At 45.3% G+C, this 13846-nt stretch overlaps 1 protein-coding gene across 1 annotated transcript in view; it reads right to left on the bottom strand.

Moving 5' to 3' along the window:
- The window catches only part of LOC311125337 (vitrin-like), a gene marked incomplete at its 5' end in the record, with an annotated part of 31207 nt that overhangs the window by 5216 nt on the left and 12145 nt on the right, over window positions 1-13846 (bottom strand). The window contains 5 exons of the mRNA XM_084199384.1: window positions 3557-4070; window positions 4200-4426; window positions 8116-8219; window positions 11691-11838; window positions 12157-12225. Coding sequence (XP_084055510.1) covers window positions 3557-4070; window positions 4200-4426; window positions 8116-8219; window positions 11691-11838; window positions 12157-12225 — 1062 coding nt within the window. The remainder of the gene's footprint in view (window positions 1-3556; window positions 4071-4199; window positions 4427-8115; window positions 8220-11690; window positions 11839-12156; window positions 12226-13846) is intronic.

Raw genomic sequence — 13846 nt, 5'->3', positions numbered from 1 at the left:
CCTGAAAGGCCGCTCAGCAAGGAAGAAGCCACTGCTCCAAAACCGCCATAAAAAAGCCAGACTATGGTTTGCAACTGCACGTGGGGACAAAGATCGTACTTTTTGGAGAAATGTCCTCTGGTCTGATGAAACAAAAATAGACCTGTTTGGCCATAATGACCATCATTATGTTTGGAGGAAAAAGGGGGTTGCTTGCAAGCCGTAAAACACCATCCCAACCATGAAGCACGGGGGTGGCAGCATCATGCTGTGGGGGTGCTTTGCTGCAGGAGGGACTGGTGCACTTCACAAAATAGATGGCATCATTAGGAAGGAAAAGTATGTGGATATATTGAAGCAACATCTCAAGACATCAGTCAGGAAGTTAAAGCTTGGTCACAAATGGGTCTTCCAAATGGACAATGACCCCAAGCATACTTCCAAAGTTGTGGCAAAATGGCTTAAGGACAACAAAGTCAAGGTATTGGAGTGGCCATCACAAAGCCCTGACCTCAATCCTATAGAAAATATGTGGGCAGAACTGAAAAAGTGTGTGCGAGCAAGGAGTCTTACAAACCTGACTCAGTTCAACCAGTTCTGTCAGGAGGAATGGGCCAAAATTCACCCAACTTATTGTGGTAGGCTTGTGGAAGGCTACCCGAAACGTTTGACCCAAGTTAAACTATTTAAAGGCAATGCTACCAAATACTAATTGAGTGTATGTAAACTTCTGACCCACTGGAAATGTGATGAAATAAATAAAAGCTGAAATAAATCATTCTCTCTACTATTATTCTGACATTTCACATTCTTAAAATAAAGTGGTGATCCTAACTGACCTAAGACAGGGAAGTTTTACTAGGATTAAATGTCAGGAATTGTGAAAAACTGAGTTTAAATGTATTTGGCTGAGGTGTATGTAAACTTCCGACTTCAACTGTAGGTCCTGGATGGCAGGAAGCTTGTTCCCAGTGATGTACTGGGCCCTACGCATTACCCTCTGTAGCGCTTTGCGGTCGGATGCCGAGCAGTTGCCATACCAGGCGGTGATGCAACCGGTCAGGATGCTCTCGATGGTGCAGCTGTATAACTTTTTGAGGTTCTGGGGACCCATGCTAAATCTTTTCAATCCCTGAGGGGGAATAGGCTTTGTCGTGCCCTCTTCACGACTGTCTTGGTGTGTTTGGACCATGATAGTTCGTTGGTGATGTGGACCCCAAGGAACTTGTTAATGTTAACCTCCTCCCTATAGGCTGTCTCATCATTGTCGATGATCAGGCCTACCACTATTGTGTCTTCAGCAAACTTAATGATGGTGTTGGAGTCGTGCCTGGCCACGCAGTCGTGGGTGAACAGGGAGTACAGGAGGGGACTAAGCACGCACCCCTGAGGGGCCCCCGTGTTGAGGATCAGCGTGGCAGATGTGTTGTTGCCTACCCTTACCACCTGGGGGCGGCCCGTCAGGAAGTCCAGGATCCAGTTGCAGAGGGAGGTGTTTAGTCCCAGGGTCCTTAGCTTAGTGATGAGCTTTGTGGGCACTATGGTGTTGAACGCTGAGCTGTAGTCAATGAACAGCATTCTCACATAGGTGGTCCTTTTGTCCAGGTGGGAAAGGGCAGTGTGGAGTGCGACTGAGATTGCGTGTTCTGTGGATCTGTTGGGGCGGTATGTGAATTGGAGTGGGTCTAGGGTTTCCGGGATGATGGTGTTGATATGATTCATGACCAGCCATTCAAAGCACTTCATGGCTACCAATGTGAGTGCTATGGGGCGGTAGTCATTTAGGCAGGTTACCTTCACTTTCTTGGGCACAGGAACTATGGTTGTCTGCTTGAAACATGTAGGTATTACAGACTCGGTCAGGGAGAAATTGAAAATGTCAGTGAAGACACTTGCCAGTTGGTCCGCGCATGCTCTGAGTACACGTCCTGGTAATCCGTCTGGTCTTGCGACCTGTTTAAAGGTCTTGCTCACATCGGCTACGGAGAGCGTGATCACAACTGCTGGTGCTCTCATGCATGCTTCTGTGTTGCTTGCCTCAAAGCGAGCATAAAAGGTATTTAGCTCGTCTGGTAGGCTTGCGTCACTGGGCAGCTCGCATCTGGGTTTCCCTTTGTAGTCCGTAATAGTTTGCAAGCCCTGCCACATCTGATAAGCATCAGAGCTGGTGTAGTAGGATTAAATCTTAGTCCTGTATAGACGCTTTGCCTGTTTGATGGTTCGTCTGAGGGCATAGCGGGATTTCTTATAAGCGTCCAGATTAATGTCCCGCTCCTTGAAAGCGGCAGATCTAGCCTTTAGCTCGGTGTGGATGTTGCCTGTAATCCATGGCTTCTGGTTGGGGTATGTACGTATGGTCACTGTGGGGACGACGTCGCCGATTTACTTATTTATTAATCCGGTGACTGAGGTGGTATACTCCTCAATGTCATTGGATGAACCCCCCAGAACATATTCTAGTCTGTGCTAGCAAAACAGTCCTGTAGCATAGCATCTGCGTCATCTGACCACTTCCATATTGAGCGAGTCACTGGTACTTCTATCGTATCTGAAGATTATGCCTTTGTTAAATGTTTTTCATGAAGAAATGGAATGTTGTTTGTGTTAGTATCAAGAGGTTTAGTATCAAGATGTTTTGGGTGTGACGTCACATACAACAGACCGGAAGTGTCTTGTAGACAGGGGAGACTGGGGATTGGCCAGAAGAGGGAGCTTCATTGTTTATAAATAGGGGGGTTAAACGAAGAAGAAGTCAGAGCGAGCAGCCATTCGGAGGCGTCGCTCTCCGGGTGTCATGTCACCTGTCATTTATGCTGTAACCTCGTGATTTTAATAAAAGCCTCTAACACGATGCAGCATAGACGGACTCTTTGTTGACAGCAATAATGACCACCATTCACCCGATACGACACTTCCTGCTTTAGTTTTTGCTTGTAAACAGGAATTAGGAGGAAATAAATATGGTCAGATTTGCCAAATGGAGGGAGAGCATGCGTCTTTGTGGAGTAAAGGTGGTCTAGAGTTTTGTTTTTTTCTGGTTGCACATGCTGGTAGAAATTAGGGAAAACAATTTTAAGTTTGCCTGCATTAAAATCCCCGGCCACTAGGAGCGCCGCATTTTCTTGTTTGCTTATGGCCTTCTACAGCTCGTTTAGTGCGGTCTTAGTGCCAGCATCGGTTTGTGGTGGTAAATAGACAGCTACGAAAAATATAGATGAGAACTCTCTTGGTAAATAGTGTGGTCTACAGCTTATCATGAGGTACTCTACCTCAGGCGTGCAATACCTTGAGACTTCCTTAATATTAGACATCGCGCACCAGCTGTTATTGACAAATAGACACACACCCCCACCCCCACCCCTTGTCTTACCAGGCTGTTCTGCCGAACTGTCTGTCACACCAACTTAGCTTCCAAATGAAGAACTAATAAAAGAGCAATCCAAAATGATCCACCAGTACGATGCTAAATTACCAGGCCTTCATATAGTGGTGCTTTATTTATTTAAAGAGGAGCGTTTTCCCCCATTGGCCAGATGTTCTGACCACACCAATCAACCTCTAACTTCTGACCCCTCACCTTGGCGGTGGACGGCCAGTGCCGGAGCTCTGACATCATCGTAGCTCCTCCCGTCGGTGATAACGATCATGATCTTGCGTTTGTTGGGTTTGGACTTGCTGAACAGCTGCTCAGCTGCGTAGGTGATAGCTGCTCCAGTACTGGTCCCGCCGCTCCAGTAATTAATCCTTTTTATGGCGTTGAGCAGATCAGCTTTGTTGTTGTGTTGCCCGAAGGCGAACTCCAGCCGTTGTTCGTACGTATACTGCACCGCGCCGACCCGCGTGTCCGTGTCCGATATCTCAAACTCCCGCGTGATGTTAGCGACGAACTGCAGGACGGTCCGGAAGTTCCCGGTGCCCACAGAGCTGGATCCGTCGATGACGAAGGCGATGTCGTTAGCGTTAAGGCAGGTCTTGCTGCAGACGAGACGGTCGGTGTCGCATACACGCTTGACGAGGGGTTGGACTGCCTTCCGCAGGGCGAACCAGCTTGACACGGGCAGGGAGAAGAAACCGTTGGTCCGACACACCGCCTGTTGAGAGATGGGAAATGACAAGAGGTGGTTAGGTAGGGATTCATGAAAGGACAGGGCAAAACAAGTCAGCGAATTGGATGTGTTAACATAGCTAGGGGTGACCCAGCGACCATCATCTCTATATACCTTATCCACAAAGTTCGGCTCCACCACATTCTGCTTCTCGTTGTCATCGGGTCCCTCGATGGTCACAAAGAAGATGTTGATACCAGACTCTCTGGCCTGGCGTGATGCCTCCTCTACCTTGTCAGTGGGCCAGCCGTCTACCAGAACCACAGCAACGTTGGGCGCTCCGCCCCGGTTACCGTTGGCGTCGCTGAAGTAATGTTTGTTGATATAGGAGAGGGCCTTTCCTATGAGAACACCAGGGGGCAGCAGAGTGCTTAACAGACAGACAGCTGAAGTAATGTTTGTTGATATAGGAGAGGGCCTTCCCTAGGAAAACACCAGGGGGCAGCAGAGAAGTAGACAGACAGACAGACAGACAGACAGACAGACAGACAGACAGAGCTGAAGTTCACTACATGACCAAAAGTATGTGGACACCTGCTTGTCGAACATCTCATTCCAAAATCATGGGCATTAATATGGAGTTGGTCCCCCCTTTGCTGCTATAACAGCCTCCACTCTTCTGGGAAGGCTTTCCACTAGATGTTGGAACATTGCTGCGGGGACTTGCTTCCATTCAGCCACAAGAGCATTAGTGAGGTCAGGCACTGATGTTGGGCGATTAGGACTGGCTCGCAGTCTGCGTTCCAATTCATCCCAAAGGTGTTCAATGAGGTTGAGGTCAGGGCTCTGTGCAGGCCAGTCAAGTTCTTCCACACCGATCTCAACAAACCATTTCTGTATGGACCTCGCTTTGTGCATGGGGGCATTGTCATGCTCAAACAGGAAAGGGCCTTCCCCAAATTGATGCCACAAAGTAGAAGAACAGAATCGTTTAGAATGTCATTGTATGATGTAGCGTTAAGATTTCCCTTCACTGGAACTAAGGGGCCTAGCCCGAACCATGAAAAACAGCCCCAGACCATTATTCCTCTTCCACCAAACTTTACAGTTGGCACTATGCATTGGGGCAGGTAGTGTTCTCCTGGCATCCGCGAAACCCAGATTAGTCCGTTGGACTGCCAGATGGTAAAGCGTGATTCATCACTCCAGAGAACGCATTTCCACTACTCCAGAGTCCAATGGCAGTGAGCTTTACACCACTCCAGCCAACATTTGGCATTGCGCATGGTGATCTTAGGCTTGTATGCGGCTGCTCGGCCATGGAAACCCATTTCATGAAGCTCCCGACGAAAAGTGAATGTGCTGACGTTGCTTCCAGAGGCAGTTTGGAACTCGGTAGTGAGCGTTGCAACCGAGGACAGACGATTTTTATGCACTATGCGCTTCAGCACTCGGCGTTCCCGTTCTGTGAGCTTGTGTGGCCGACCACTTCGGGGCTGAGCCGTTGTTGCTCCTAGACATTTCCACTTCACAATAACAGCACTTACAGTTGACCCGGGCAGCTCTAGCAGGGCAGAAATGTGACGAACTGACTTGTTGGAAAGGTGGCATCCTATGACGGTGCCACGTTGAAAGTCACTGAGCTCTTCAGTAAGGCCATTCTACTGCCAATGTTTGTCTATGGAGATTGCATGGCTGTGTACTCGATTTTATAGACCTGTCAGCAATGGGTGTGGCTGAAATAGCCGAATCCACTAATTTGAAGGGGTGTCCACATACTTTTGGGAAATTGTAAACAGTAGTGTAGTTTGTTGATATAGGAGATGACCTTCCCTAGGAGTACACCAGGGGGCAGCAGAGAAGTTAACACAGACAGACACAGACAGCTGAGGTAGTTTAATACAGGAGAGGGCCTTCCCTAGGAGTACACCAGGGGGCAGCAGAGAGGTGGTTAAAACAGAGAGAGATCCAAACACACAACGTTTCTGTAAACACATGCACACAACGGAGCCCGTTAAAATGGGAGGTTTTGTTCTAAACTGCCTTCCAGTAAGTGTTCTAATCTAAGATGTCCACCTCCATTTCCTGTAGCCTAATTATTTATTTAACCCTTATTTAAGCAGGTAAATTGACTGAGAACACGTGTCATCTGGCTCTCATGGTTGACTTGATTAACTGTTATTTAAGCAGGTAATTTGACTGAGAACACGTGTCATCTGGCTCTCATGGTTGACTTGATTAACTGTTATTTAAGCAGGTAAATTGACTGAGAACACGTGTCATCTGGCTCTCATGGTTGACTTGATTAACTGTTATTTAAGCAGGTAAATTGACTGAGAACACGTGTCATCTGGCTCTCATGGTTGACTTGATTAACTGTTATTTAAGCAGGTAAATTGACTGAGAACACGTGTCATCTGGCTCTCATGGTTGACTTGATTAACTGTTATTTAAGCAGGTAAATTGACTGAGAACACGTGTCATCTGGCTCTCATGGTTGACTTGATTAACCGTTATTTAAGCAGGTAAATTGACCGAGAACACGCGTCATCTGGCTCTCATGGTTGACTTGATTAACCGTTATTTAAGCAGGTAAATTGACTGAGAACACGCGTCATCTGGCTCTCATGGTTGACTTGATTAACTGTTATTTAAGCAGGTAAATTGACTGAGAACACGCGTCATCTGGCTCTCATGGTTGACTTGATTAACTGTTATTTAAGCAGGTAAATTGACTGAGAACACGCGTCATCTGGCTCTCATGGTTGACTTGATTAACTGTTATTTAAGCAGGTAAATTGACCGAGAACACGTGTCATCTGGCTCTCATGGTTGACTTGATTAACCGTTATTTAAGCAGGTAAATTGACCGAGAACACGCGTCATCTGGCTCTCATGGTTGGTGGTCTGTGTACTCCCTTGGTCAGGGTTCACTTGTAAAAGACGTCAATCTCATTGTGACGTCCCTGGTTAAATAAAGGATAAATAAATACAAAATAACAGAAACATCTGTGAGTGAAGACATGTTGTTGATGAGAATGGAGACAAGAGGCAGAGACTAACTGGCACATTGATTAGAGGGGAGGTTCTATTCTGTAAACACACAAAACCCTATTTGTATCCAACTGCAATGTTTAGCAGAGTCACAAAGACCACATGTGGCATCAGATTAAAGCGAACCATCACTTCCTGACAGTAGCCTGACCCCTGGCCAATCAGGGCTGGTAGAACCAGATGCCTTTGGTCAGGAGGCTAGGAGTAAAACACTGTCATTTAACTCAGTGTCTAGGGTCAGATTTAGATTTAATTATAGCCTCTCAGACTCTCAGCATGTGAAAATATGGTAAAGATTTTTGTGAAACAAGCGATAATTGTGCCCCTTTTCACTTTCGCACTTAAGTGTGTGGTCATGGTGCCATGGTGACATGGTGCCATCTGGCCTTGCTGTGCTCTTAGGGTTCTTCGGCTGTCCCCCCATAGGAGAACCGGTTTTGGTTCCAGGTAGAACCCTTTTTGGTTCCAGGTAGAACCCTTTTTGGTTCCAGGTAGAACCCTTTTTGGTTTCAAGTAGAACCCTTTTTGGTTCCAGGTAGAACCCTTTTGGGTTCCATGTAGAACCCCTCTAAGGGTTCTTCAAAGGGTTCTCCTATGGGTCCTCTGTAGCTCAATTGGTAGAGCACGGCGCTTGTAACGCCAGGGTAGTGGGTTCAATCCCCGGGGACCACCCATACGTAAAAATGTATGCACACATGACTGTAAGTCGCTTTGGATAACAGCGTCTGATAAATGGCATATTATTATTATTATTATTAAGAACCCTTTTAGGTTCTAGATAGCGCCTTTCTTTCTAAGAAAGAGGAACTCAGTCCGGCTTTCAACTTAATCTTGAAAGTTGTAATAGTAGAATGCACAAGGTGCTATTTCTAAATTAGGTAGTACATCACCAGTTCCTCTTGTCATGTCAGTCATTGCAGACCTTAGAGAGCTATTTATAACTTTATAAATGTATAACTATTTTCTAGATGTTTTATGATATTCGGACAATACAGGTTTTTATTTATTTCATTCATTCATTTATTCACCGACTCACCCACGTTGGACATCCCTCCCTTCTGTGTGATCTTGTCTACGGCAGGTTTCAGCTCTCTGGAGTTAGTATAGGCCTTCAGACTGAACTCTGTTACCGGATCATCTCTGTAGAGATAACAACAATATCAACAGCATGCATTTGAGAAAGAAAGAAGAGAAAGAAAGAAGAGAAAGAGAACAGAAGAGAAAGGAAGAGAATACCCACTGGGCACACTGGTTGAATCAACGTTGTTTCCACATTGAACCAACGTGGATTAGCCATTGAATTGATACCTATAGTATTCTATACTAATACAATTGCTCTGAGAAATAGATTTTGTTTAACAAGTAATATTTTTTTATTTCTCAAAATGTTAGGGGTCAAAATGATTGACATCCCTGTTTTCAAAACCTTTCAATACCTCAGTTTGCGAGGATAATGGCACTGAGCCTTTTTTCTAAACTGTTTTATGAGATTGGAGAACACGTTAGGAGGGATCTTAGACCGTTCCTCTATACAGAATCCTTCCAGATCATTGATATCCTTCGTCTGCTCTTATGAACCGCCCTCTTCAGTTCAAACCACAGGTTTTCAGTGGGGTTACTTACCCATATTGGATGATATATATTTAGGGGTTACTTATCCACATTGGATGATATATACATATATATATATATACACTGCTCAAAAAAATAAAGGGAACACTTAAACAACACAATGTAACTCCAAGTCAATCACACTTCTGTGAAATCAAACTGTCCACTTAGGAAGCAATACTGATTGACAATACATTTCACATGCTGTTGTGCAAATGGAATAGACAACAGGTGGAAATGATAGGCAATTAGCAAGACACCCCCCAATAAAGAAGTGGTTCTGCAGGTGGTGACCACAGACCACTGCTCAGTTCCTATGCTTCCTGGCTGATGTTTTGGTCACTTTTGAATGCTGGCGGTGCTTTCACTCTAGTGGTAGCATGAGACGGAGTCGACAACCCACACAAGTGGCTCAGGTAGTGCAGCTCATCCAGGATGGCACATCAATGCGAGCTGTGGCAAGAAGGTTTGCTGTGTCTGTCAGCGTAGTGTCCAGAGCATGGAGGCGCTACCAGGAGACAGGCCAGTACATCAGGAGACGTGGAGGAGGCCGTAGGAGGGCAACAACCCAGCAGCAGGACTGCTACCTCCGCCTTTGTGCAAGGAGGAGCAGGAGGAGCACTGCCAGAGCCCTGCAAAATGACCTCTAGCAGGCCACAAATGTGCATGTGTCTGCTCAAACGGTCAGAAACAGACTCCATGAGGGTGGTATGAGGGCCCGACATTGAAAGGTGGGGGTTGTGCTCACAGCCCAACACCGTGCAGGACGTTTGGCATTTGCCAGAGAACACCAAGATTGGCAAATTCGCCACTGGCGCCCTGTGCTCTTCACAGATGAAAGCAGGTTCACACTGAGCACGTGACAGACGTGACAGAGTCTGGAGACGATGTGCTCGCCAGAGGTAGCCTGACTGCCATTAGGTACCAATATGAGATCCTCAGACCCCTTGTGAGACCATATGCTGGTGCGGTTGGCCCTGGGTTCCTCCTAATGCAAGCCTCATGTGGCTGGAGTGTGTCAGCAGTTCCTGCAAAAGGAAGGCATTGATGCTATGGACTGGCCCGCCCGTTCCCCAGACCTGAATCCAATTGAGCACATCTGGGACATCATGTCTCGCTCCATCCACCAACGCCACGTTGCACCACAGACTGTCCAGGAGTTGGCGGATGCTTTAGTCCAGGTCTGGGAGGAGATCCCTCAGGAGACCATCCGCCACCTCATCAGGAGCATTCCCAGGCGTTGTAGGGAGGTCATACAGGCACGTGGAGGCAACACACACTACTGAGCCTCATTTTGACTTGTTTTAAGGACATTACATCAAAGTTGGATCAGCCTGTAGTGTGGTTTTCCACTTTAATTTTGAGGGTGACTCCAAATCCAGACCTCCATGGGTTGATAAATTAGATTTCCATTGATAATCCATCCAAATAATTTTTGTGTGATTTTGTTGTCAGCACATTCAACTATGTAAAGAAAAAAGTATTTAATAAGATTATTTCATTCATTCAGATCTAGGATGTGTTATTTTAGTGTTCCCTTTATTTTTTTGAGCAGTGTATATTACCAGTCAAAAGTTTGGACACCTACTCATTCAGGGGTGTTTACATTTTAGTCATTTAGCAGACGCTCTTATCCAGAGCCACTTACATTTTTTCTTTTTTCTTTCTTTTTTACTATTTTCTACATTGTAGAATAATAGTGAAGACATCAAAACTATGAAATTACACATATGGAATCATGTAGTAACCAAAAAAGTGTTAAACAAATCAAAATATATTTTATATTTGAGATTCTTCGAAGTAGCCACCCTTTGCCTTGATGACAGCTTTGCACACTCTTGGAATTCTCTGAACCAGCTTCATGAGGTAGTCACCTGGAATGCATTTCAATCAACAGGTGTGCCTTCTTAAAAGTTAATTTGTGGAATGTATTTCCTTCTTAATGCGTTTGAGCCAATGACAAGGTAGGGGTGGTATACAGAAGATAGCCCTATTTGGTAAAAGACCAAGTCCATATTATGGCAAGAACAGCTCAAATAAGCAAAGAGAAACGACAGTCCATCATTACTTTAAGACATGAAGGTCAGTCAATACGGAACATTTCAAGAACTTTGAAAGTTTCTTAAAGTGCAGTCGCAAAAACCATCAAGCGCTATGATGAAACTGGCTCTCATGAGGACCGCCACAGGAAAGGAAGACCCAGAGTTACCTCTGCTGCAGAGGATAAGTTAATTACAGTTAACTGCACCTCAGAAATCCTTCACATAGTTCAAGTAACAGACACATCTCAACATCAACTATTCAGAGGAGACTGCGTGAATCAGAACTTCATGGTCGAATTGCTCAAAGAAACCACTACTAAAGGACACCAATAAGAAGAAGAGACCTGCTTGGGCCAAGAAACACGAGCAATGGACATTAGACCAGTGGAAATGTGTCCTTTGGTCTGGAGTCCAAATTGGAGATTTTTGGTTCCAACCGCTGTGCCTTTGTGAGACGTAGTGTAAGTGAACGGATGATCTCTGCATGTGTGGTTCCCACCGTGCAGCATGGAGGAGGAGGAATGATGGTGTGGGGGTGCTTTGCTGGTGACACTGTCTGTGATTTATTTAGAATTGAAGGCACACTTAACCAGCATGGATACCACAGCATTCCGCAGCGATACTCCTTCCCACAAATTAACTTTAAGAAGGCACACATGTTAATTGAAATGCATTCCAGGTGACTACCTCATGAAGCTGGTTGAGAGAATGCCAAACGTGTGCAAAGCTGTCATCAAGGCAAAGGGTGGCTATTCGAAGAATCTCAAATATAAAATATATTTTGATTTGTTTAACACTTTTTTGGTTACTACATGATTCCATATGTGTTATTTCATAGTTTTGATGTCTTTACTATTATTCTACAATGTAGAAAATAGTAAAAATAAAGAAAAACCCTTGAATGAGTAGGTGTGTCCAAACTTTTGACTGGTAGTGTATATATTTAGGGGTTACTTACCCGTATTGGATGACGCCCATCATAGGTCCGGCCACGCCCACATTGATGACCTGTGCCACCTCAGCCAGGAAGTCTTTCTGGATCTTAAAGCGACGCTTCCCAATACTCCAGCTACCGTCCATCAGCCATGCTATGTCAACTTTACAGTCTGCCAATCAATCAATAAATCAATCAATGTGATATCCCAATACTCCAGCTACCGTCCATTAACCACGCTATGTCAACTGTAAAGTCTGCCAATCAATCAATCAATTAATCAGTCAATATGATATCCCAATACTTCAACTACCGTCCATTAACCAAGCTATGTCTACCTTTCAATCAATCAATCAATGTTATATCATAGGTGTTATACCATATAACACATTAAAAAAACAACTATCCAGCCTGGTCCCAGATCTGTATTTGCAGTCTTGCCAACTCCTATGGTGAACGACCGTGTGTGTGCATGTGTGTGGGAACATACTTGGGTCTCCCTGAGTAACAGGCTCGGGTCCGGCCCGGGGTATTGAGTCCTGCTCTCTCACACTGAAACCTAAAGACAGAAGATGACAGACAGAAGAGAAGATGACAGACAGAAGAGAAGATGACAGACATGTCAAACAAAACAGAGAAGACAATAACTGCAGATAATGAACATCATCATTCTTTTACCAACTGATCATTACAAGATAAACAGACCACATCTAAGGCTGGATTCACTATACATTTGAGACCTCAAGTTTTGGTCCTGGAGAGCCATATCTGTGTCTGTCTGTGTGATCTCAAGGCAGCTGGGACCATAGTCACCAAGAAAACAATTGGTAACACACTACGCCGTGAAGGACTGAAATCCTGCAGCGCCCGCAAGGTCCCCCTGCTCAAGAAAGCACATATACATGCCCGTCTGAAGTTTGCCAATGAACATCTGAATGATTCAGAGGAGAACTGGGTGAAAGTGTTGTGGTCAGATGAGACCAAAATGGAGCTCTTTGGCATCAACTCAATTCACTGTGTTTGGAGGAGGAGGAATTCTGCCTATGACCCCAAGAACACCATCCCCACCGTCAAACATGGAGGTGGAAACATTATGCTTTGGGGGTGTTTTTCTGCTAAGGGGACAGGACAACTTCACTGCATCAAAAGGACGATGGACGGGGCCATGTACCGTCAAATCTTGGGTGAGAACCTCCTTCCCTCAGCCAGGGCATTGAAAATGGGTCGTGAATGGGTATTCCAGCATGACAATGACCCAAAACACACGGCCAAGGCAACAAAGGAGTGGCTCAAGAAGAAGCACATTAAGGTCCTGGAGTGGCCTAGCCAGTCTCCAGACCTTAATCCCATAGAAAATCTGTGGAGGGAGCTGAAGGTTCGAGTTGCCAAACGTCAGCCTCAAAACCTTAATGACTTGGAGAAGATCTGCAAAGAGGAGTGGGACAAAATCCCTCCTGAGATGTGTGCAAACCTGGTGGCCAACTACAAGAAACGTCTGACCTCTGTGATTGCCAACAAGGGTTTTGCCACCAAGTACTAAGTCATGTTTTGCAGAGGGGTCAAATACTTATTTCCCTCATTAAAATGTAAATCAATTTATAACATTATTGACATGCGTTTTTCAGGATTTTTTTGTTGTTATTCTGTCTCTCACTGTTCAAATAAACCTACCATTAAAATTATAGACTGATAATTTCTTTGTCAGTGGGCAAACGTACAAAATCAGCAGGGGATCAAATACTTTTTTCCCTCACTGTATACTGACCAGAGAGGTATCCTACAATGATATACTGACCAGAGAGGTATCCTACAATGATATACTGACCAGAGAGGTATCCTACAATGATATACTGACCAGAGAGGTATCCTACAATGATATACTGACCAGAGAGGTATCCTTTGGCAACGAATCCTTCAGAACTAACCTGCTCCGGAGCAGGCTAACGCTAACTCAGGGCTAACTCCACATACCCTGAATGAAATGACTGAGCCGTGAGTTGAGGACCAATGAAATGACTGAGCCGTGAGTTGAGGACCAATGAAATGACTGAGCCGTGAGTTGAGGACCAATGAAATGACTGAGCCGTGAGTTGAGGACCAATGAAATGACTGAGCCGTGAGTTGAGGACCAATGAAATGACTGAGCCGTGAGTTGAGGACCAATGAAATGACTGAGCCGT

The sequence above is a fragment of the Coregonus lavaretus genome, assembly GCF_964263955.1.
Source record: "Coregonus lavaretus genome assembly, contig: HAP1_SCAFFOLD_242, whole genome shotgun sequence".
In the NCBI taxonomy this organism is placed as follows: Eukaryota; Metazoa; Chordata; class Actinopteri; order Salmoniformes; family Salmonidae; genus Coregonus; species Coregonus lavaretus.
The sequence above is the reverse complement of the archived record's forward strand: the minus strand, read 5'-3'. Positions and strand labels throughout refer to the sequence as shown.